At 41.5% G+C, this 17,405-nt stretch overlaps 3 protein-coding genes and 1 long non-coding RNA gene across 6 annotated transcripts in view; 3 read left to right on the top strand and 1 right to left on the bottom strand.

Moving 5' to 3' along the window:
- Positions 1-6,682, top strand: part of camkvl (CaM kinase-like vesicle-associated, like) — a 36,751-nt gene extending 30,069 nt beyond the window's left edge. The window contains exons 5-12 of one of the 2 annotated variants that reach the window (XM_032520722.1): positions 48-186; positions 1,001-1,121; positions 1,724-1,799; positions 1,971-2,107; positions 2,372-2,450; positions 2,545-2,632; positions 2,992-3,000; positions 4,157-6,682. In XM_032520722.1, the coding sequence (XP_032376613.1) occupies positions 48-186; positions 1,001-1,121; positions 1,724-1,799; positions 1,971-2,107; positions 2,372-2,450; positions 2,545-2,632; positions 2,992-3,000; positions 4,157-5,635 (2,128 nt within the window). In that variant the 3' untranslated portion in view covers positions 5,636-6,682. The remainder of the gene's footprint in view (positions 1-47; positions 187-1,000; positions 1,122-1,723; positions 1,800-1,970; positions 2,108-2,371; positions 2,451-2,544; positions 2,633-2,991; positions 3,001-4,156) is intronic. The other variant, XM_032520724.1, reaches the window with a different exon arrangement.
- Positions 1-16,768, bottom strand: part of LOC116692466 (uncharacterized) — an 18,667-nt gene extending 1,899 nt beyond the window's left edge. The window contains exons 1-2 of the long non-coding RNA XR_004332701.1: positions 16,678-16,768; positions 11,455-11,459 (exon numbers count right to left, since the gene is read on the bottom strand). This is a non-coding gene — a long non-coding RNA (uncharacterized LOC116692466). The remainder of the gene's footprint in view (positions 1-11,454; positions 11,460-16,677) is intronic.
- LOC116692455 (rho-related GTP-binding protein RhoA-C) overlaps positions 1-17,405 on the top strand; it is a 732,216-nt gene that overhangs the window by 686,829 nt on the left and 27,982 nt on the right. The window lies entirely within an intron of this gene.
- The window catches only part of uba1 (ubiquitin-like modifier activating enzyme 1), a 17,387-nt gene continuing 7,069 nt past the window's right edge, over positions 7,088-17,405 (top strand). Inside the window, exons 1-14 of one of the 2 annotated variants that reach the window (XM_032520715.1) lie at positions 7,088-7,338; positions 10,398-10,514; positions 10,599-10,657; positions 10,767-10,935; positions 12,377-12,511; positions 12,634-12,740; positions 12,837-12,927; positions 13,080-13,212; positions 13,294-13,391; positions 13,595-13,741; positions 14,331-14,507; positions 14,739-14,846; positions 14,940-15,020; positions 15,920-16,072. In XM_032520715.1, coding sequence (XP_032376606.1) covers positions 10,398-10,514; positions 10,599-10,657; positions 10,767-10,935; positions 12,377-12,511; positions 12,634-12,740; positions 12,837-12,927; positions 13,080-13,212; positions 13,294-13,391; positions 13,595-13,741; positions 14,331-14,507; positions 14,739-14,846; positions 14,940-15,020; positions 15,920-16,072 — 1,575 coding nt within the window. In that variant the 5' untranslated portion in view covers positions 7,088-7,338. Of the gene's footprint in view, positions 7,339-8,757; positions 9,023-10,397; positions 10,515-10,598; positions 10,658-10,766; positions 10,936-12,376; positions 12,512-12,633; positions 12,741-12,836; positions 12,928-13,079; positions 13,213-13,293; positions 13,392-13,594; positions 13,742-14,330; positions 14,508-14,738; positions 14,847-14,939; positions 15,021-15,919; positions 16,073-17,405 lie in introns of those variants that run through there. The other variant, XM_032520714.1, reaches the window with a different exon arrangement.

The raw sequence follows: 17,405 nt of genomic DNA, 5'->3' as shown, positions 1-17,405 counted from the left end.
TGTGTGTGTGTGTATGTGTGTGTGTGTGTGTGTTTGACTGGATACAGTGCCACAGGAGGAGATGTATTTGACTGGATTCTGGACCAAGGGAATTACACAGAAAGAGACGCATCCAATGTCATCAGACAGGTCCTTGAGGCAGTAGCGTACTTACACTCCCTCAACATAGTTCACAGGAACCTAAAGGTACACGCGGCCTCTTTTTCTCCCTCTCCCTACATTATGGCATGCGCGTCTGAGTGCAATAATATGACTGATGGAATCCCTCTAAAAATGCAGGATGAAATATAGCACACGTTTGTTTAATTGGTTGGCTCTCTCTTCACTTTTACATCCCAGAAAATAATTTTCAGAAGTCAGCATAATCTCTTTGGAGAAACATTAATACATTGCACTGCCATCTCATTTAATGACTCAAATTGTATAACCTTATTAGCAATGGAGTAAACATGGACTTTATGGCTTAATGCAATCTCTAGTGATGCACGCACACAGACAGATTCATATCTTGAGGCCCCATTATCAACCCATTTGGATGTTGGACTTCAGACTCCCCCTACTGGTAGAAGCCAGAATTTCTTTCACTCTGTATTGTGTATACTGCTATGTGGTCTTGACTCATATATCCTGTAAACCCAATTAAAAAACAGAACAAAGACAGATTTCAGTATAAAATATTTAAAAAAAGATTCCAAACAAAAGAAAACATGTAAAAACATATGCACAAATCCCCACACATGCTCTCCTAATACAATGGTTACTAATTGTACAACGTCCACCCTGGTGTACATCCCGCCATCATTATCCCAACCAGTCCTCAATGGTTTCAAAACATCACCATCATCAAAATGCAGAGATTTTTAACAGGTTGCAGTGGTATTATTTATTATCAATGTCCATATATTTGTAGCAATGAACCAATTCAATGGTGTGGAGGGGTTCAATCTGTGTGGATGTGTATGAGAATACTTAAATACTGCATGCTCCTCATTTTGTTTAGCTGGAAAATCTGATGTACTACAATGAAAACAACCACAACAAAGTAGTTCTGCGAGACTTCTACTTGTCCCGGTTTGAAAACGGACCCATCACAGAGCCTTGTGGAACCCCAGAATACCTAGGTAGGATACCGTCTATTTAACACCATTCATGCTTCTATACGTACATATATAACTTTACTTATCTATGTTTCTCTGTCTCTCATACACTCATATGCACTTCCATTAGCTTTACCTCCTTTTTGTGAATATAGGCCTGTGGGCATGTTTTACCTTTTTGATGTCTTTTTCTTACTAGTGCTTTTTACTGTAAGATCCAAATCTGTCAGAAATAAACCATTATAGTAAAAAAAACAGTCATGAAACTCAGTCATGTACACAGAATTGAAAGCACCTAAGTCTCGCCATCATCCCACTCCTCTCTTTTCATATCCTCTCATCTATGTGTATTGCTCCCCTCTGCGGTGTATGTGAGGATACGTTGGAGTGAAGAACTATGCTTTGGCCTGGTTCTCTCCTGTAAAAGGTCATTATTCATAATGCTGAGCAGAGTAATTACACAAATAAATAAGGAAGCAGGTGGCCTGATGAGAAAAGGAATGCGAAAAAATGAGCTCTTGTCTGTGCAGGGTGGAATTATGAATGCCGTGCAATGGTTTATAAATGAAAACCCGACCACTCAAATCTCTCTTTCTATCCCTGCTCTTCTCTTTGCTGTATCTCAGCTCCTGAAGTGGTGGCTCGTCACCGATATGGTCGTCCTGTGGACTGCTGGGCTGTGGGTGTCATTATGTTCATACTGTGAGTCTCCACAAATAATCACCAAAGCTATACAACAAGCAGGGCAATACAATACAAATTCCAGCTGAATAATTTCTTTGATGTTTTTGAAGGATTTTTACAGAAGTTCTTTGCATGGTTTCAAATTGCCTTCCCTCGCTCGGTCTCTTTATGTATGTTACCCTTTTGCAGCTTATCAGGTAACCCTCCTTTTTATGATGAGACAGAGGAGGAGAACACAGATCTACATAATCGCATCATCTTCTGTCGCATTGTTGCTGGTGACTTTGAGTTTGATTCTCCATACTGGGATGACATTTCACCTGCAGGTAAATAGCTCCACCACATGATGGCTATAAATACACAGTTTCTTTTAAGCAGTGGACGTGTTGGTAGTCACAAAAAAAGTCTACTTGTCCAGCAGTATCCTAGAGATTCATTGTCACATAGCTCAATCTTATTTATCACTTTTAACAACCAAACACTTAATCATCCTCCATGATTTCTCAAAATTGACATTCTCTGTTTTAAAAAGAAAGGTTTTTCATTATCATAGATGATGCCACCATTTGTCTTCATTTTTTCTCTTTCAGCTAAGGAGCTTGTCTGTCGACTCATGGAGGTGGACCAGATGCTGAGAATCACCGCACAGGATGCACTTTGGCACGAATGGTAAGTGTGTGCACATAACCACAAGAGAACAAACATTTTTGGCATACGCCCACAGGATTTGTACTCACTTTATGCTGTCTGTCACCTGTGACAGGATTGCGGGGAATGGTGCATCAGAGAAGAACCTTAAGGATGGTGTGTGTGCCCAGTTTGAGAAGAACTTTGCCAAGGCCAAATGGCGGGTATGAATTCACTCACTATCTTTCTATAGCACTTCATGACGTTGGGGATAACATAGCCATAATCAGCAGAGAAAAAAGAGTAAAAACAAGATGAGTGCTAGGACCAATAATAAAATTGCCTACAGAGAAAATGACCTGTATTTCTAATAATGATTGCACATGAGGTGCTTTTAGCATGCTTTCAGCATGCAACTCTGCAGAGGTATCTTTTACATTTGCAAATGATATGGTGGCCATAAGGCAGTTCCTGGGGTATAAATTCTGAAGACCAAAAAGGAGGAAGTCAATATGGCAGTGCTGACCTAACGGCAAAAGTAACAGTTATAACCCTCTTCTCTCTTTTCCCATGTGATTCCCAGGAGTTGAAGGTATTGTAGTTCATTATGAGGGAGAGTGGAAGGACAGAGCATGGGCAGAAACTCACCTTTGGTCTGGCATGATTCAATAACAAAACATCTTTCTAATGGCTGAACATCCTCTTGATTTAAAAAGAGGTTTCTATTGGTAAAAGTGTCTATAATAATCAACCAATAAGTACTTAAACACTTAAACCTCAGTCAGCCTGGGGATGTATTGACCATGTCTTGGCTGGTGAAACTCTCATCATAAGCTCTGTTCCTGCCCACTGTCACTCCTGTCCTGTCCCAGAAGAGATTCATCCACTCTGCCCCACTTTTCTTCATTGGATTAAGACCCAGACGTTCAAAGTGGCCCGCTCTGCTCCTTTCTTATTCCTCATCTGCACTAGTCTATGAAACCATATTAAACAAGATAATGATCAGCAATAGGGAAGATGGTTTGCTCATTGGTTGTGTAGTTTTGTGTAGATAAGGAGAAGAAGAAATGGAAAGGATATGAGGGATATAGGCCACTGTGGACTGTTGAACTGCAGTGATTTGAACTATAAGGCCCTCTGTCATTCCTCTTACCTGAATCCTGGCTCATTGCCCCATACTGTACCTCAGTGTTACATTCAAGTCATACTTAAAGCTGTACAGAAGCTACTCAGTTGAGCCATCTTGCATTCAGTGACATGTTTGTGTCCAAATGGCTTTTCACTTCCAGAGAATCAATTCCCTGGTTTAGAAACAACTGCTAAGCTCACACATTTTCCCTTACTCCTTAAGTGTTTGTAGTTTGAAAGGAGTCAGATGGGTGTAAGAGTAAAGGAGAAGGATATTTACACTTATCTGTTTGATAACCTTTTTCCAACAACAAGCTTTCAAGGAGTGGCTTGGAGAGAGTGAGTCTTGAGATTGATTTAAACCAGGGTATAGTATGTCATAGCCTCCTGGAAGTAAACAACTGTCATGCCATGCCATGACAGGCTTTTTGTCAAATGCTTATCTTCAAAGTATAATTTTTATGCTTTGCAATAACCAACTGTAGTATCAAAGTTTTGCTCTTTTCTTTTAGGAAAACAAGTCAATATGGGTGTTAAAAAAAAGCAACATGTTGTAAATCTAATTCTCTTCACACGGCTATCCTTCTCTCCTTTTTTCTTTGCCTCTGTCTGTTTTTCAGAAAGCGATCCGTGTCACCACCTTCATGCAACGTTTGAAGAATTCAGAGACACTGACTGAAAGTTCAGCCGAGGCTCAGGGCAGCGAGGAGGCAGGAGACGGTAAAGGGGGGGTGTCACAAGGAACAAGTGATGAGGGAGACAAAGGGACGAGTGATGGAGGGTTAACATCAAGTAGTGTGTCTTTAGAAGTTACTGTTGAAAATACACCGGTAGGTATGGACCAGGATGAGGGGAGGAGTAAGGTCGGAGAAAAACAAGATGAGGTCAAGATGAGCATAGGCCCATCAGATATTCAGGAGCCTCTCAGTCAGAAAAGCCAAACAGATGCAGCCCCGATACTCAAACAGGAGGAGCTTGATAAGGTTGGTGCAAAGAAAGCAACAGGTGATGGAACCAGGAAAATAGCTGCCAATTTGGGTCAAATTAAAGTTGTTCCAAAATCCAAACCAACTCCCGTAATGACGCCTGACCCCTCCAACCTGTCAGACGGTTCTTTAGGCACTAACCTTGACAAAAAACACACATCCACCTCCCCTGATCCCAGCAACAAACGTAAGATGGCTGCAACGCTCCATGGCCCTCTACACACAGCCTCTGTTGCTGGAACAGCCTCACCAGAGAAGAGGCCAGCCACGCAGAGGGAGCAAAAGGATGAGACTGATGGAAGCTGGTGTCAGACACAAGTACCTGATGCAGTGGCAGAGAGGTCAGTGGCAGTCACTCCAGCAATGGTGCCTGGAGCTGGGGCAGATGTAGGACTTGGAGTTAGATTAAGGGGTGATTCTAGCCCTGTGGGTAGAAGGGAAAGAGATGCCAAGACAACAGACAGATACAGTGCTGAGTTTAGCATAGCGAGGCCAGGTCCTGTGACAGGACAGGGTTGTTATGTAGTAGGCAGCTCTGCTAGTTTAGGCCGTCACGCCACACCATACAGCACAGAAGTTGGGACTGTAGGGATGGGGATGGCAGGAAGCTATGGAAGTCCATACAGTTCCCTGTATACGAGTGGCGCAGGGGTAGGGATGTACGGGACTGGGCTATCACATGGAGGAGGTGGGAGCAGCACTACAAGCGACTGGCAAATGGACAGTGTGATCGAGCAGATAGAAAAGCAAATGGCTGCCGTGCTGGAGAAGATTGAGGGAGACATGCCCTCGCTGTTAGAGCAAATCAGTGACTGCCCCGCTGAACCACCACGTGCCAGGAGCACACACGCCTCGCCAGCCACCTCCCGTGCACGTTCCTCACAACACTCCACGACTGCAACCTCGGCCACTCCTCCGCCTCTTCCAACTTCTCCCAGGCCTGTGCTGCCATCTCTCCCTCACCTTACTATCCCTCCCCCCTCCTATCCCCCACCATCTCCACCCACACAATCCTCACCCCAGGCTGCAGGAGAGCAGGAAGACATGGATGGACAGAGGGATGCTGCTCGTACCAGCCAATCCCCCAGAGCTGGGATGGGCAGGGGACTATAAAGTAGGTGTCCATGATGCAACAACCCGTGTAACATTAAATTTATAGTATAAATTTGAAGGTTTAAAGACCTAGATGTATTATCCATTTACTCCCTAGAAGAAAATGAATCATGTAATGGTGTTTGGTTGGGCTCTGTGCTCATACTGGTTCGAGAGAAAACTCCCTATGGCAATACTCTTATGACCACAGCGTGTAGGGGGAGCAATGTACTGGATCTCTCTGTAAGCTACAAAGAGAAAGATCTCAAAGGTTTGTTTGCATCTCAAATCGAGATTATGCGCATGACTGCTCACCATATAACCTCCTCATACTGGAATCCAAGCACTCAGATCCCAAATTATAAGTTTAAAAATCTACCAGTAAGAAATTATGAAAATTTTCAGATAATAGTGAGAGTTAACAGGAAGTGTTATGATTTTGCATTGTTCCCTACAAACTGTAAATACAAACAAACTGAGTTACTCCCATGTTGTGAACTTCCTCATATCCAAACTGACATGACTGAATCAGCTCATCCCATTTCATTATTTTGTGTTCCTTTTTATTCATGTAGTAATTCATTCTACAGTAAGGCTGCAAATATGAACTTGTAGTCACACACTTGTACAGACGTTTGTGAAACTGAACTAATCAAGTATTTCCATTTGCTGCTGGAGACTGAGATTTGTTCTATTATATAGTGTGTTTAAACTTGAACTGTCACTCAAAGTCTTGTGAGTTTCTCCACAAATGTATGTTGGACAGCTGGGGAAAAATCTTAAGATGCAAAATGTTGAGTAAAGGCTTTGCAATAACAAACACACACGCGCGCGTGCACGCACACACACACACACACACACACACACACACACACACACACACACACATACACTCACACACTCACACACATGCTCCTTTTTATCATGTAAGAAGTCTTTCTGAAGTTCACCTGCTTTTGGATCTATGTAACACCAGGTTATGTGATTTTCTCCCAAACAAGTATAGACATCCACTATTTTCTGCCCCTATGTAAACTGTGCTCTATTTGCAAGTCTTTCAATAAAAAAGAAGGAAAAAAAAGAGGAAGCAAGATCTGGAGTTGTTTTATTGATTCAAAGAAGTTGGACCTGAAATGATAACAATTGCAATATATAATATATAGGCCTATATATAATGTACAGAATTACAATTATGCTTTTATGGCTAGTGCTGAAAGGACCGTTAAACGCAGTGCCTACAAGTCCCATCTGGCCCAGCGTGAACTTCGGATTAGTCTATGCCCATAAAGGCACGGGGGGGGATTGAAGATATTTGTTAACAGTTAATATATACGATTAAACTATGTAGTGATGTAGAATTTAATACACTTTCCATTATTTATAGTGTGGTTGAACTTTAAAGAAGAACAATAACATGTACTCGTGATAAATCAATTAGTTTTACTTTTTAATGATACCCCTGGACGGGAAATGATGGTTGTGCCTGTAACATGCACATGTTGCTGCTTTGCTTTGCTTTCAACTGAAATAGAGTGAGGGGAAACGGTTCTGGAACAGCCGGGGCAGCCGTCCAGCGGAAAAACTCACACAGAGCCCGCCACCCAGACACACTTTTCAGTTTGCAGTCAGCGGCAGTGTTGAATTATCACATTGTTTGTTAGGTTTCTCGCTTACATACAAGCCGATTTTAATACTACAGATCAGCCCGAGTAATATCGGATGTGGTAAGTTCTGCACACTTGTCTAAGCTCTCGTCTTGGTAGTGTTAGCCCCAGCTAGTTGGCTAACGTTAGCTAGATAGCTAACATATCGGGACAAGTAGGAAAAAGTCGTTGGATGGCTATATAGCTTAAAAGCTAGCTACACACAAGCTAACAACTACGCAGTCGTTTGATCTGCGTTATTGGTAGTCGTTAACGTTAGTTGCTGTCGGCTAGCTGAACAATTTCAGCTGTGCGCCTCGGCTAACGATAGCTAAGAAGCGACTGGTACGTAACCGTTATCTCTTATTTGCACGTTTGATGTACGAGAGAATGTTGCAAATTAATGGTCTGCGATGATTATCGGCAGCTGGGAAGCTAACGTTAGTTTGCTACAAACATTAGATGGATGCCATGTTCAGAGGTAGCTAGACACTAGCTAACTTGTATCACGCAACGTTTGCTAGAAACTACTGGCAATATTTAATCTCGCTATAAGTATTTTGGTTAACGTTAATATGACTCCAATCGATGTTACTATAGTAACGTGGACGTAATATTGACTAGTGTCTCCTCTTAGCTTGCCAAGTTAGGAAGTCTGTTAACGTTACATTAATGATATTCATAGGTTTCAGCTCCATTGGAATACTACTAACAGTATTTTTTTTCAATTCTTAACAAAAATATAAGAATGGGGATCCCCTCGACATGTGTACCCGAGAATATGCGGCCCACTCTTTTCTTGGGCCTTTGTCATTTGCCAGGCACCCCCTCCCCCAATACTCCTCCTCTGCAAAGAATGCTCACCCCTAACCTCGATGTGACTGAGGGCCCAGGCACTCAGCATCACCATAGCTAGCAGGCAGACTACCTAATGTTACCTGTTTCTGTTATCATTTTAGCACCATCAGATTTGACAAGTGTTGTGCTGGACATAGGAAAAGCATAATACCTTCAAACCACAATAGCGTTACACCAATTGGCGTTGTAGTGAGGATATATCCAATTTAGTTAAACTCTAAGATGTTATTTACTTTGGCGATGAATTTTGTAAGTGTACGTTTTGTGTATGCAGTCTAGTTGACACAACAGGGCGATTTTCACGCTAACCTGTCACTGAAACAAAGATGCTGTTGTTGGGTTTCATTCAGCACCGATAGGCAGGTCTTTACTGGAAAAATATTAAATAGTCCGTGCTTGGATCTATGCTTTCGTGCACTTGTCAGATATGCTCTGCGCGTTTTTGAAGATATTGACGAGGGTTTGCTGGTGGTCATCCAGTTCATTCTATGAGTTCATTGTACAGTAACATGGCAATATGCCTCTTCTGGTTGCAGGGGCGGGATAAAGTTGGCTCATGTTTAGCAGCCAATGAGCTGAGCGCTTGGCTGAGCAGCGTGCTCTCAGCCACCCTTTCCTGTTGCATATTTTAGCCCATGCGCCACAGCTCCTCCGCCCCTTTCTCTCCATCTGCCATTTTGGTTTTGTTACCGTCTGCAGTCGCAAAGCCAGCAACGCAATTACATAGAAGAGACACTCAGGACAACGACACAGTGACTCGACAATATAGCGCAGACCATCCTTATCCCTCATCGCGTTTCTTTTCTTTGTACAAATCGTCGAATTTACATCCATAGTTATTACTGACATCTAAATACTGCGGGAGAGGAGCGGGTTTGCATTGGGAAGGGACCGAGAAGGATTATTGGTAAGAAAAGAGAAATTAATGGAGCACGACTGTAATGGCTAGTCTATCATTCTCAAACATTGCTTACTCTGAGCGTTAAAGTTGGATGATGTTTTTTGTTTGGGTGTTGAAATACTAATCTATATCAATGGATGAGCTATGGTAGCTAGCTGTCAAAATCAACCCGTTGCTGTCTTTTGCGAGTAGGTTGCATATAGCCGCAGCTGCTAGCTTGTAAAGTTGTGTTCCGCACTGGGGGAAATGTAGGCCTAGGCCGAGCTGCTAATGGATAGGCTGGCACGCTGGTGTTTTCTTGCCTCTTAAGTTATTAATGTTCCGTCTTTGTCCACTTTGCCAAATCACTTAACTGATTAGTGGTACACAACCTACTTAATCTGTTTCCTCTTGGTGGAGTTAACTGATATTTATGCTTTGCTGTATCACTCCGGATGCCTTTATTTTCTTTTTTGACGAACTGCCACCGTTCTTATAGTAAAATGTCATGGTTACATTTCGTTTTAGCCGGTTGTAACGGTATTTGTTATGTGGCTTAACCCCCTTATCATTTGTAGTTGTTGGAAGGTTTACCAACGGTTGACTTTCACTTTTAGGACTCAGGGAAGTTTAGCTGCATTGGATGCGGAAATTGTGGCTGATCGTGTTCGCCGTGTGGCGGGGATGTGTTCGAGAGACTGCGGCCTTTTTCCACTTCCCGAAGTGACTGGGTTGAAATAATTATTCAATTTTACACAATGTTCTTGGTTGGTGTTTGATTGTTTTTGGCTGACGCCCTTTTTATATCTTCGTACACAGGGTAGTTCCAACGTCATTGTATGGTCTTTGTGTCCGCACCTGCAGTCCCCGTGAGGTGTTGCTCACTTTACCGCAGTGAAGTTTTTAATGATTCAGCTCTTTTTTTGTTGAAACGATGTTGGCGGTCCTTAAATGCCGGTATAATGAACAAAACAAGTACATAAACAAGCCAGTCCTGTCCCTGACCATGAAAAGAACTGATAATGCTGCTATTCATGTCTCTTCCCTGGCTTAGTTCGTTTTTTTAGCAGATTTGTGTTTGGCCTGCAGCCAGCCCAGCTGCTCCCTAGACTAGAAATCCTCTCAACGTCAAGGGGTTTGGGTAGCATTTATCTTGGATACACATAATAATGGAACTGTAGTATTGATTTATATATTTTTCCCACAGTTATTTGAATATTATTTTTGAAGCCATTGGTAAACTTGCCTGGCTGGGTTGCCTCTGTCTGCTTGATTTAATTGTTGAAGCTGTAAAACAAAATAAACTATTGTAAATTAATTGCTATAAACTTAAAAGATTTAATGTCAACATGGGCAGCCTGTTTTGCCTCATGACAGCCTTTAACAGTGTTTTTATTCACAGATGTCCAGCTCGCCGCTGTCCAAGAAGCGTCGCTTGTCAGGAACAGAGACGAAGACGGGATCCCACTGCTCCTCCTCTAACTCTGTCAGAACTGATCTGTCCCACACACCTGCCAACGTAAGCGCTAACACATACACTATATACCTCCTTGTAAAACTTATTACATAAATTTATTGCAACCCTTCCTTTGTGTTTTCCTAGGGCATGGCTAAGAATGGCAATGATGCTGAAATTGATGAAGGCCTATACTCCAGACAACTGTAAGACTTATCTCTGTAAACATGTCCCAATGAAGGGAAACTGACAATTTTTGAGGTAGTTGTTAAACAATGCATAGTTGAGCTGACGATACTTATTCTCCTTTTTTAGTTACGTGTTGGGCCATGAAGCAATGAAGCGCATGCAGAACTCCAATGTCCTTATCTCTGGTATGAGAGGTCTTGGAGTTGAGATTGCCAAAAACATTATCCTGGGAGGAGTTAGAAGTGTCACTGTACACGACCAAGGAGTTGCAGAATGGAGAGACCTCTCCTCTCAGGTTTGTGTGAAAGCTTGCCCGTTTATACACATTATGCAATAGTACAGTAATTTATTTCTTTTTTTTCTTCTCAGTCAGACAGACCTGGGTCCACTCAATCATTTTGTATTATTGGATATTCATCTGGTGTGCCATAATCTTTGAGCCTGCTTCCAAAGTGCAGTGTGGCGCTATCTGTTATGAGTCACACGTTGTGTAGTATTGTTGCCATCCAAAAAGAGTTCTGTATCCACCCCCACCCTTGCTATCCAGGGGCTGACCCAGATCTGTCTGTGGGTGGCGTCTCCCTGGGACATAATCACACTAGAGCTAAAGCCTGTTTTAGGACATTATTACAGTGGATAGATTTGTTTAGGTATATCAGCATGTGACCCTGAATTCTGTGTCTATTTAAGGCCATGCAGATAAGTGTGTGTGAATAGACTGCTTAGGTTTTCAGTTTGGAGGCTCAGCAGAGACCTTTTTTTTTTTGTCCCCTTACATAATTGTATGATTGCATATATAACCTGTATCTGTGACCCAGTCTGAGTTTAACCTTGTGTTTTCATCATTTCTATTTCAGCCACTGGCATTTGCCCCAGTTTCCCTTCTCATTCAAGCTGAATTGAATAGCCAATGCATAATTCTGTCACTTATTTGACATGCCATCCATCTTATTTAGGAAGTGGCCTTTAATCAACCACTGAATATCAGGCCATGTTCATACTGGCCACATTGTGAAAACTCATCTCTTCCTCTCTGATTTCCTCTCTTTCTTTCACACCAAGTCAGTTTTTTTTATTTTTTTCGTAGTTTCACCTGAACATAGATGTGAAAAATAATCCTTGACATATTCTTTCATGGACGTGTTTGGGGGTTCAGCAGAATTATAAGGAAGCAAACCGTACATTCATTTTTCTCTGATTTGCTTATTTTAAATCTCAGTACACACTGAAACACCAAATAAATCATTGTGTAGATAAGAGGTTACTGAGCAGAGGTTTAAACTCGGGACTTAAAGTTCTCAGGCTCCATGCTTGAATTCAGTCATTTATATAATACTTTATTCAATACACTGTACACATTTTCTTCCAGGGCAGATTTTCAGGATCCCAAATGGTTTCTTGCTTTAACCGTTTAAACTGCTGACAGCAAGTGGAGTGACTAAATTGTCTTATTCTTACTAAATCAAATCTGAGTGGCCCAATTTGTCAGCTGACTGAAAGAGCAGATAGATACGATTTAGCTTTTTTCTTTGTGCGTTTTAGTATTAAAGTGTGGCTGTAAAACCTTTGCAAAAAGCCTTGAAAACCTTTTTGGCATAAGTCGTTTTCACAATGTATGTGTCTTAGTGTGGACATAGCCTCTATTTTTCTCGTTGCCTTAATAGGGACTTACTGCTTGATTGTCTTTGTATCAGTCTTTCCTTATATTCTATATGTGTATATAATTGTGTGATCAGTTTTACCTTCGGGAGGAGGACCTAGGGAAGAACAGAGCAGAGGTGAGTCAGCACCGTCTGGCTGAACTCAACAGCTACGTTCCTGTGAATGCCTACACCGAAGTACTCACAGACGACTACTTGACAAAGTTCCAGGTATAACATGGGTAGAAGCTAGTGCCCCACTCATTTCAGCAGTCAGAAAGTAAAGACAAGAAAAATTGCGTTGTCTTAAATGTCTTTTTTTTTTTTTTTTTTTTTTTTTTTTTGCAACTTAGGTGGTAGTGCTGACTAACTCTACTCTGGAAGAGCAGCTGCACGTGGGAGAGTTCTGCCATAGCAAAGGAATCAAGCTAATCGTGGCAGACACGCGTGGACTGTTTGGGTAAGCTTCTGACCCTTGTTCATTTGCCTTTTTCACAAGAAGTGTAAAACAGGCTGTCAATATCTAATGCTGATGTTCACATGTTGTGTATTCTAGCCAACTTTTCTGTGACTTTGGTGAGGAGATGACAGTGTATGACACCAATGGAGAGCAGCCTCTGAGTGCCATGATTTCCATGATCACCAAGGTTAGTCCTAACATCTAGCCAAGAATTCTTTTCCAACCTTGTGCTGCTATTAGGAATAAGGACAAGGTTCAAGGCAACGCTTTTTTTTTTTCTTTTCTTTTTTTTTTTTAATACATTTTTGACACAATGTTGTACACACTTGGTTTCTCCAGGACAATCCAGGGGTTGTGACATGTCTGGATGAGGCGCGTCATGGCTTTGAGAGTGGAGATTATGTCACCTTCACAGAGGTTCAGGGTATGACGGAGCTTAATGGCTGCCAGCCAGTGGAAATTAAAGTTCTGGGTAAGACTTGTTTTGTATTTCATAAAAAGCCAAGTTTTGGCTAGTTTGGTTACAAATTGACCTACCTTATTCTTTGTCCAGGTCCCTACACCTTCAGCATCTGTGAGACATCTGGCTTTACAGATTACGTAAGAGGAGGAATTGTTTCCCAGGTTAAGATGCCCAAGAAGATTTCTTTTGTAAGTGTCTGCCATTTTCCACACAGTTATTTCACCGTGACATAGCAGTACATTTATAGAAATATTTTTTTCTTCCCATTATAGACCTTTTTTAGTGTGTGACTATTACTTGGAGTATGTTCTTTTTTTCCCATCAATTACTCCCACTGTAAATCTGATGATTATGAGTTCAACCTCACTATCTTGTTTGTCTTTCTGTGCAGAAATCCATCTCTTCCTCCATGACTGAACCAGAGTTCATACTGACCGACTTTGCCAAGTTTGAGCGTCCAGGGCAGCTGCACGTGGGCTTCCAGGCTATCCACGCCTTCCAGAAGAAACACAACCACCTTCCTGCACCTTGGAACCAGGTCAATCTTACTTGTTATAGAAAAAAAAAATACCAGAGTGGCTTGAATTTTTTGATTTATTGATTATGGACAAAGCTACTGCACCATTTTTTTTGATAATGGCATTTAATACATTTATGTCAAATGAGATGAGTTGTGAAAATGAAATAACTTAATTTAGCCTCTATCGTTACATTCAAAAACTAAAAAATTACTGTAGGATTACACATCAGTAGTGCAGTGGGTGACTGGATGGCTCACCTGGTGGAGCGGGTGCCCGTATGTGGAGGTTTACTCTTCGCTGCAGCAGCCGCGGGTTCAACTCTGCCCTGCGGCCCTTTGCTGCATGTCATTAAGGTTTAGTTAATAAGTTAGTGTTACATAGTGTTGAAAACATCAAAAGTGACAAATATTGAAAAAAGCTTCAAAAGGGACAAAAACCTAAGAAAGTTAAATAAAAAGCATGAACAAAATTGTTGATTTTCAATTTTGATGGGAATACAACACAAGGGTTAAATAGTCGTGCAGCATGGCGAGATTTAAATTTCATTAATAAAATCAGTGAGCTATCTTTGGCATCTTGTAAAATGCTGAGCTGTGTGTATTCCAGGCTGATGGTGATGAGCTATTGACATTAGCCAAAGAGGTGAACTCGGCCCAGACGGGGTCAGCTAAAGTCGAGCAGTTGGACGAACCTCTTATCAAAAAGATGTCATTTGTTGCTGCTGGTGACCTGGCCCCTGTCAATGCCTTTATTGGAGGTCTGGCTGCACAGGAAGTGATGAAGGTCAGTGACACACTGTGTGCAAATTGAGTTGGACCACAAAGCAGTCAAGTAATGCATTTTAGTCATTTTTGGTATATTGCTGTAAAAGTTAATGAAATGGGTGATTGTGGAGTGGTGGTATGTTTATCTCTGATTAGACATGTTTGGACTTGTACAGCACTAACTTGTTCAAACCTAATCAATCTTTCATGAAAGCTTGTTTACATCTTTTTTACTTGCTCATTGTTTCAGGCGTGCACTGGAAAATTCATGCCCATAATGCAGTGGCTGTACTTTGATGCCCTGGAGTGCCTGGCTGAAGAGGAAGGTGTCGAGCTCACAGAGGAAGAGTGTGCCCCTGTAGGTGTTAAGAGCACATTACACACTTATATTGAGGACGGATGCACATGATGGTGTTAAACCTTTTTTTTTTTTCTTGTCTTTTTCTCCAAGAGGAACTGTCGATACGATGGGCAGATTGCAGTGTTTGGCACTAAGTTGCAGGATATGCTTGCCAAACAGCGCTACTTCCTGGTGAGTTGCCCAATGGAAAACTTTCCAGCATCCTGTTGCTAAGGGAGATTTAAATGAAAAATCTGGTGGTATTCTTTCTCTTATTGTCACCAAAAAGCATTAAGAGGCCATAATGAATTAGTGAATTCGTATTGTCTGTTTACCGGTTAGCTCAGTTGGTAGAGCAGGCACACACAGATTGAGGGTTATTCCTTGAAGCAGAAGGTCAAGGGTTCGGGTCCGACCTATGACTGTTTCCTGCACGTCTTCCCCCTGTCTCTTCCCTTTCATGTCTAAGCTGTCCTATCATAAAGGCGGACATAAAACTTATAGTGGAGTTTAATAAAGAATTTAGCCTTAAAAAATGAAACAACTTTATACACAGTATGTTGGTGACCTGTTTTTTTTAAAGGGGCTGTACTGCAAACACTGGGGGAATGGTGTGCTGGAATTACCTCAACACAACATTTACAGACTGTTCCCCAATACGTGCAATGCATACATTTTTTCACAGCCGCATAAACTAACATGTACACTTGGCCGGACTGGCTATCAAAACAAAGAACGGCGCAGCTCTGATTTTAACACACACACACAGAAGGAAGGTGACATCAGTCTCTGCTCAGTATGCCTTTACTCCACTATTTGTTTATGTGGCAAACAATTGTTTGCCGCTATATAGTCCAGCCCCATTTGCATCTTCAGTAGAAACAAACTAATTTAGTTTAATTCTGTGTGTATAGTATACTGTGTTTACCAAGTAGGAGGAGCCATGAGTAACGTAAAGCTGTAAGTGGAGGCATGGGCCAGTACGCTTATTTATGCAGTGTAAATGGAAGGTGGTTATTAAATAGTGTCTGTCAATGGGATACACAGGACAACTTGGAGCGCTTTACTCACTGTAAGTTTGATCATTCCAGGTCGGAGCTGGTGCAATTGGCTGCGAGCTGTTGAAAAACTTTGCCATGATTGGACTGGCAGGTGGGGAGGGAGAGGTCATTGTGACAGACATGGACACCATAGAGAAGTCCAACCTCAACAGACAGTTCCTCTTCAGACCCGCAGACGTTACGGTCAGTATCATCTTTGCTTAACTCTCCCATTTATCAATTTGGAATTCCTGAGCAGTGCTGCATATGGATTTTCTTTTCCAATTGACTAGACATCTTAATTAAGGGACCACCGATACGGATTTTATTTAGTGCCTATTTATTTTATTTCATTCATTCATTCATTCATTCATTCATTCATTCTCATCAGCCTTAGCTGATGACCGATACGGGCTGCCAATATTTGGAGCCAATTCTGCTTTTGTTCCCTCAATTTACAGCATAAAAATGACAGGATGATAACAAATGTTACAAGTCTCAATTTAGAAAAGGAACATTTATTGAACTTAAACTATTTAACAAATTGTAAAAGCAGGTGAGCTAGAACAAGTAAAAAAAGAGTTAAGTGCTGAAAATTCTGAAATATTTAAGCATAATTAAAACTGACAATAAATTCTTAAAAGCATATTTCAAGCATAAATAAAGTAATTACACTATTGCACACCGGTTTAAGTCAATACCAAAATTCTAGAAATGTGACTGTGCTAGTTTTTCTACAGTACCATAGAAACCCGGGGATGCAATTCACCTGGACCTGGGGGTGACAGTATACACGTACAAATACGTACCCTTCTCAGTTGTAACTGAGAGTGGGTCTGGAGAAGGTTCATTCACAGCCAATTTCCAAAGGGGTGCCACCAACAGACACCTCTCAAATGCAATGCCTCTGGGCGCAATTGGATAAACCTAAATCTAATCTGAGCAATAAAGGAGATGGCGGATGCAGACAGACGGAAAACCATCTCAACCAGCGAGCATGTTGCAGAGTCCGTTGTCATGTAACGCCCGCCTCGACAGTTGTGATTAGTGCCTCAATTTTGAAAAATTGAAAATGGGCTACCCCTTACAAAACAGTGACAGAAATTTTGAAACAAACTGACACTGAAAAATTTAATGACTGTCCCAACCCTCCTCAAATGTTTAAAGAAAATTCATTAATGTTAGTGTAAAAATTATTTATAAGAATACTCAGTTTTTGACTTTGTACTTTTGGTGTTATCTGTATTTTTTTTGTGTTGTGACATCCTAATTGAAACGCAGTTTGGTCCATGACATGGTTTGTTTGCCTTAGTTTGTTCAAGGGTGACCTTGTGTTAGCAAATAAATTGTGGTTTGAGGAACCCACAACTGCGAGACACCTGCCATTATTTTTGTTGGAATGTCCTTATTGGTGGGGCCTTCATTATATAAGACTACACATTAGTGATAGACCGACTTTATTGGCTGGCCGATATATCAGGCCAATATTTGTGTTTTAACGTGCATCGGCCAATACACGGCTGCTGCCAATAGTTTT

This window comes from Etheostoma spectabile, chromosome 7 (genome assembly GCF_008692095.1).
Source record: "Etheostoma spectabile isolate EspeVRDwgs_2016 chromosome 7, UIUC_Espe_1.0, whole genome shotgun sequence".
Classification (NCBI taxonomy): Eukaryota; Metazoa; Chordata; class Actinopteri; order Perciformes; family Percidae; genus Etheostoma; species Etheostoma spectabile.
This window is presented reverse-complemented; position numbering and strand designations above follow the sequence as displayed.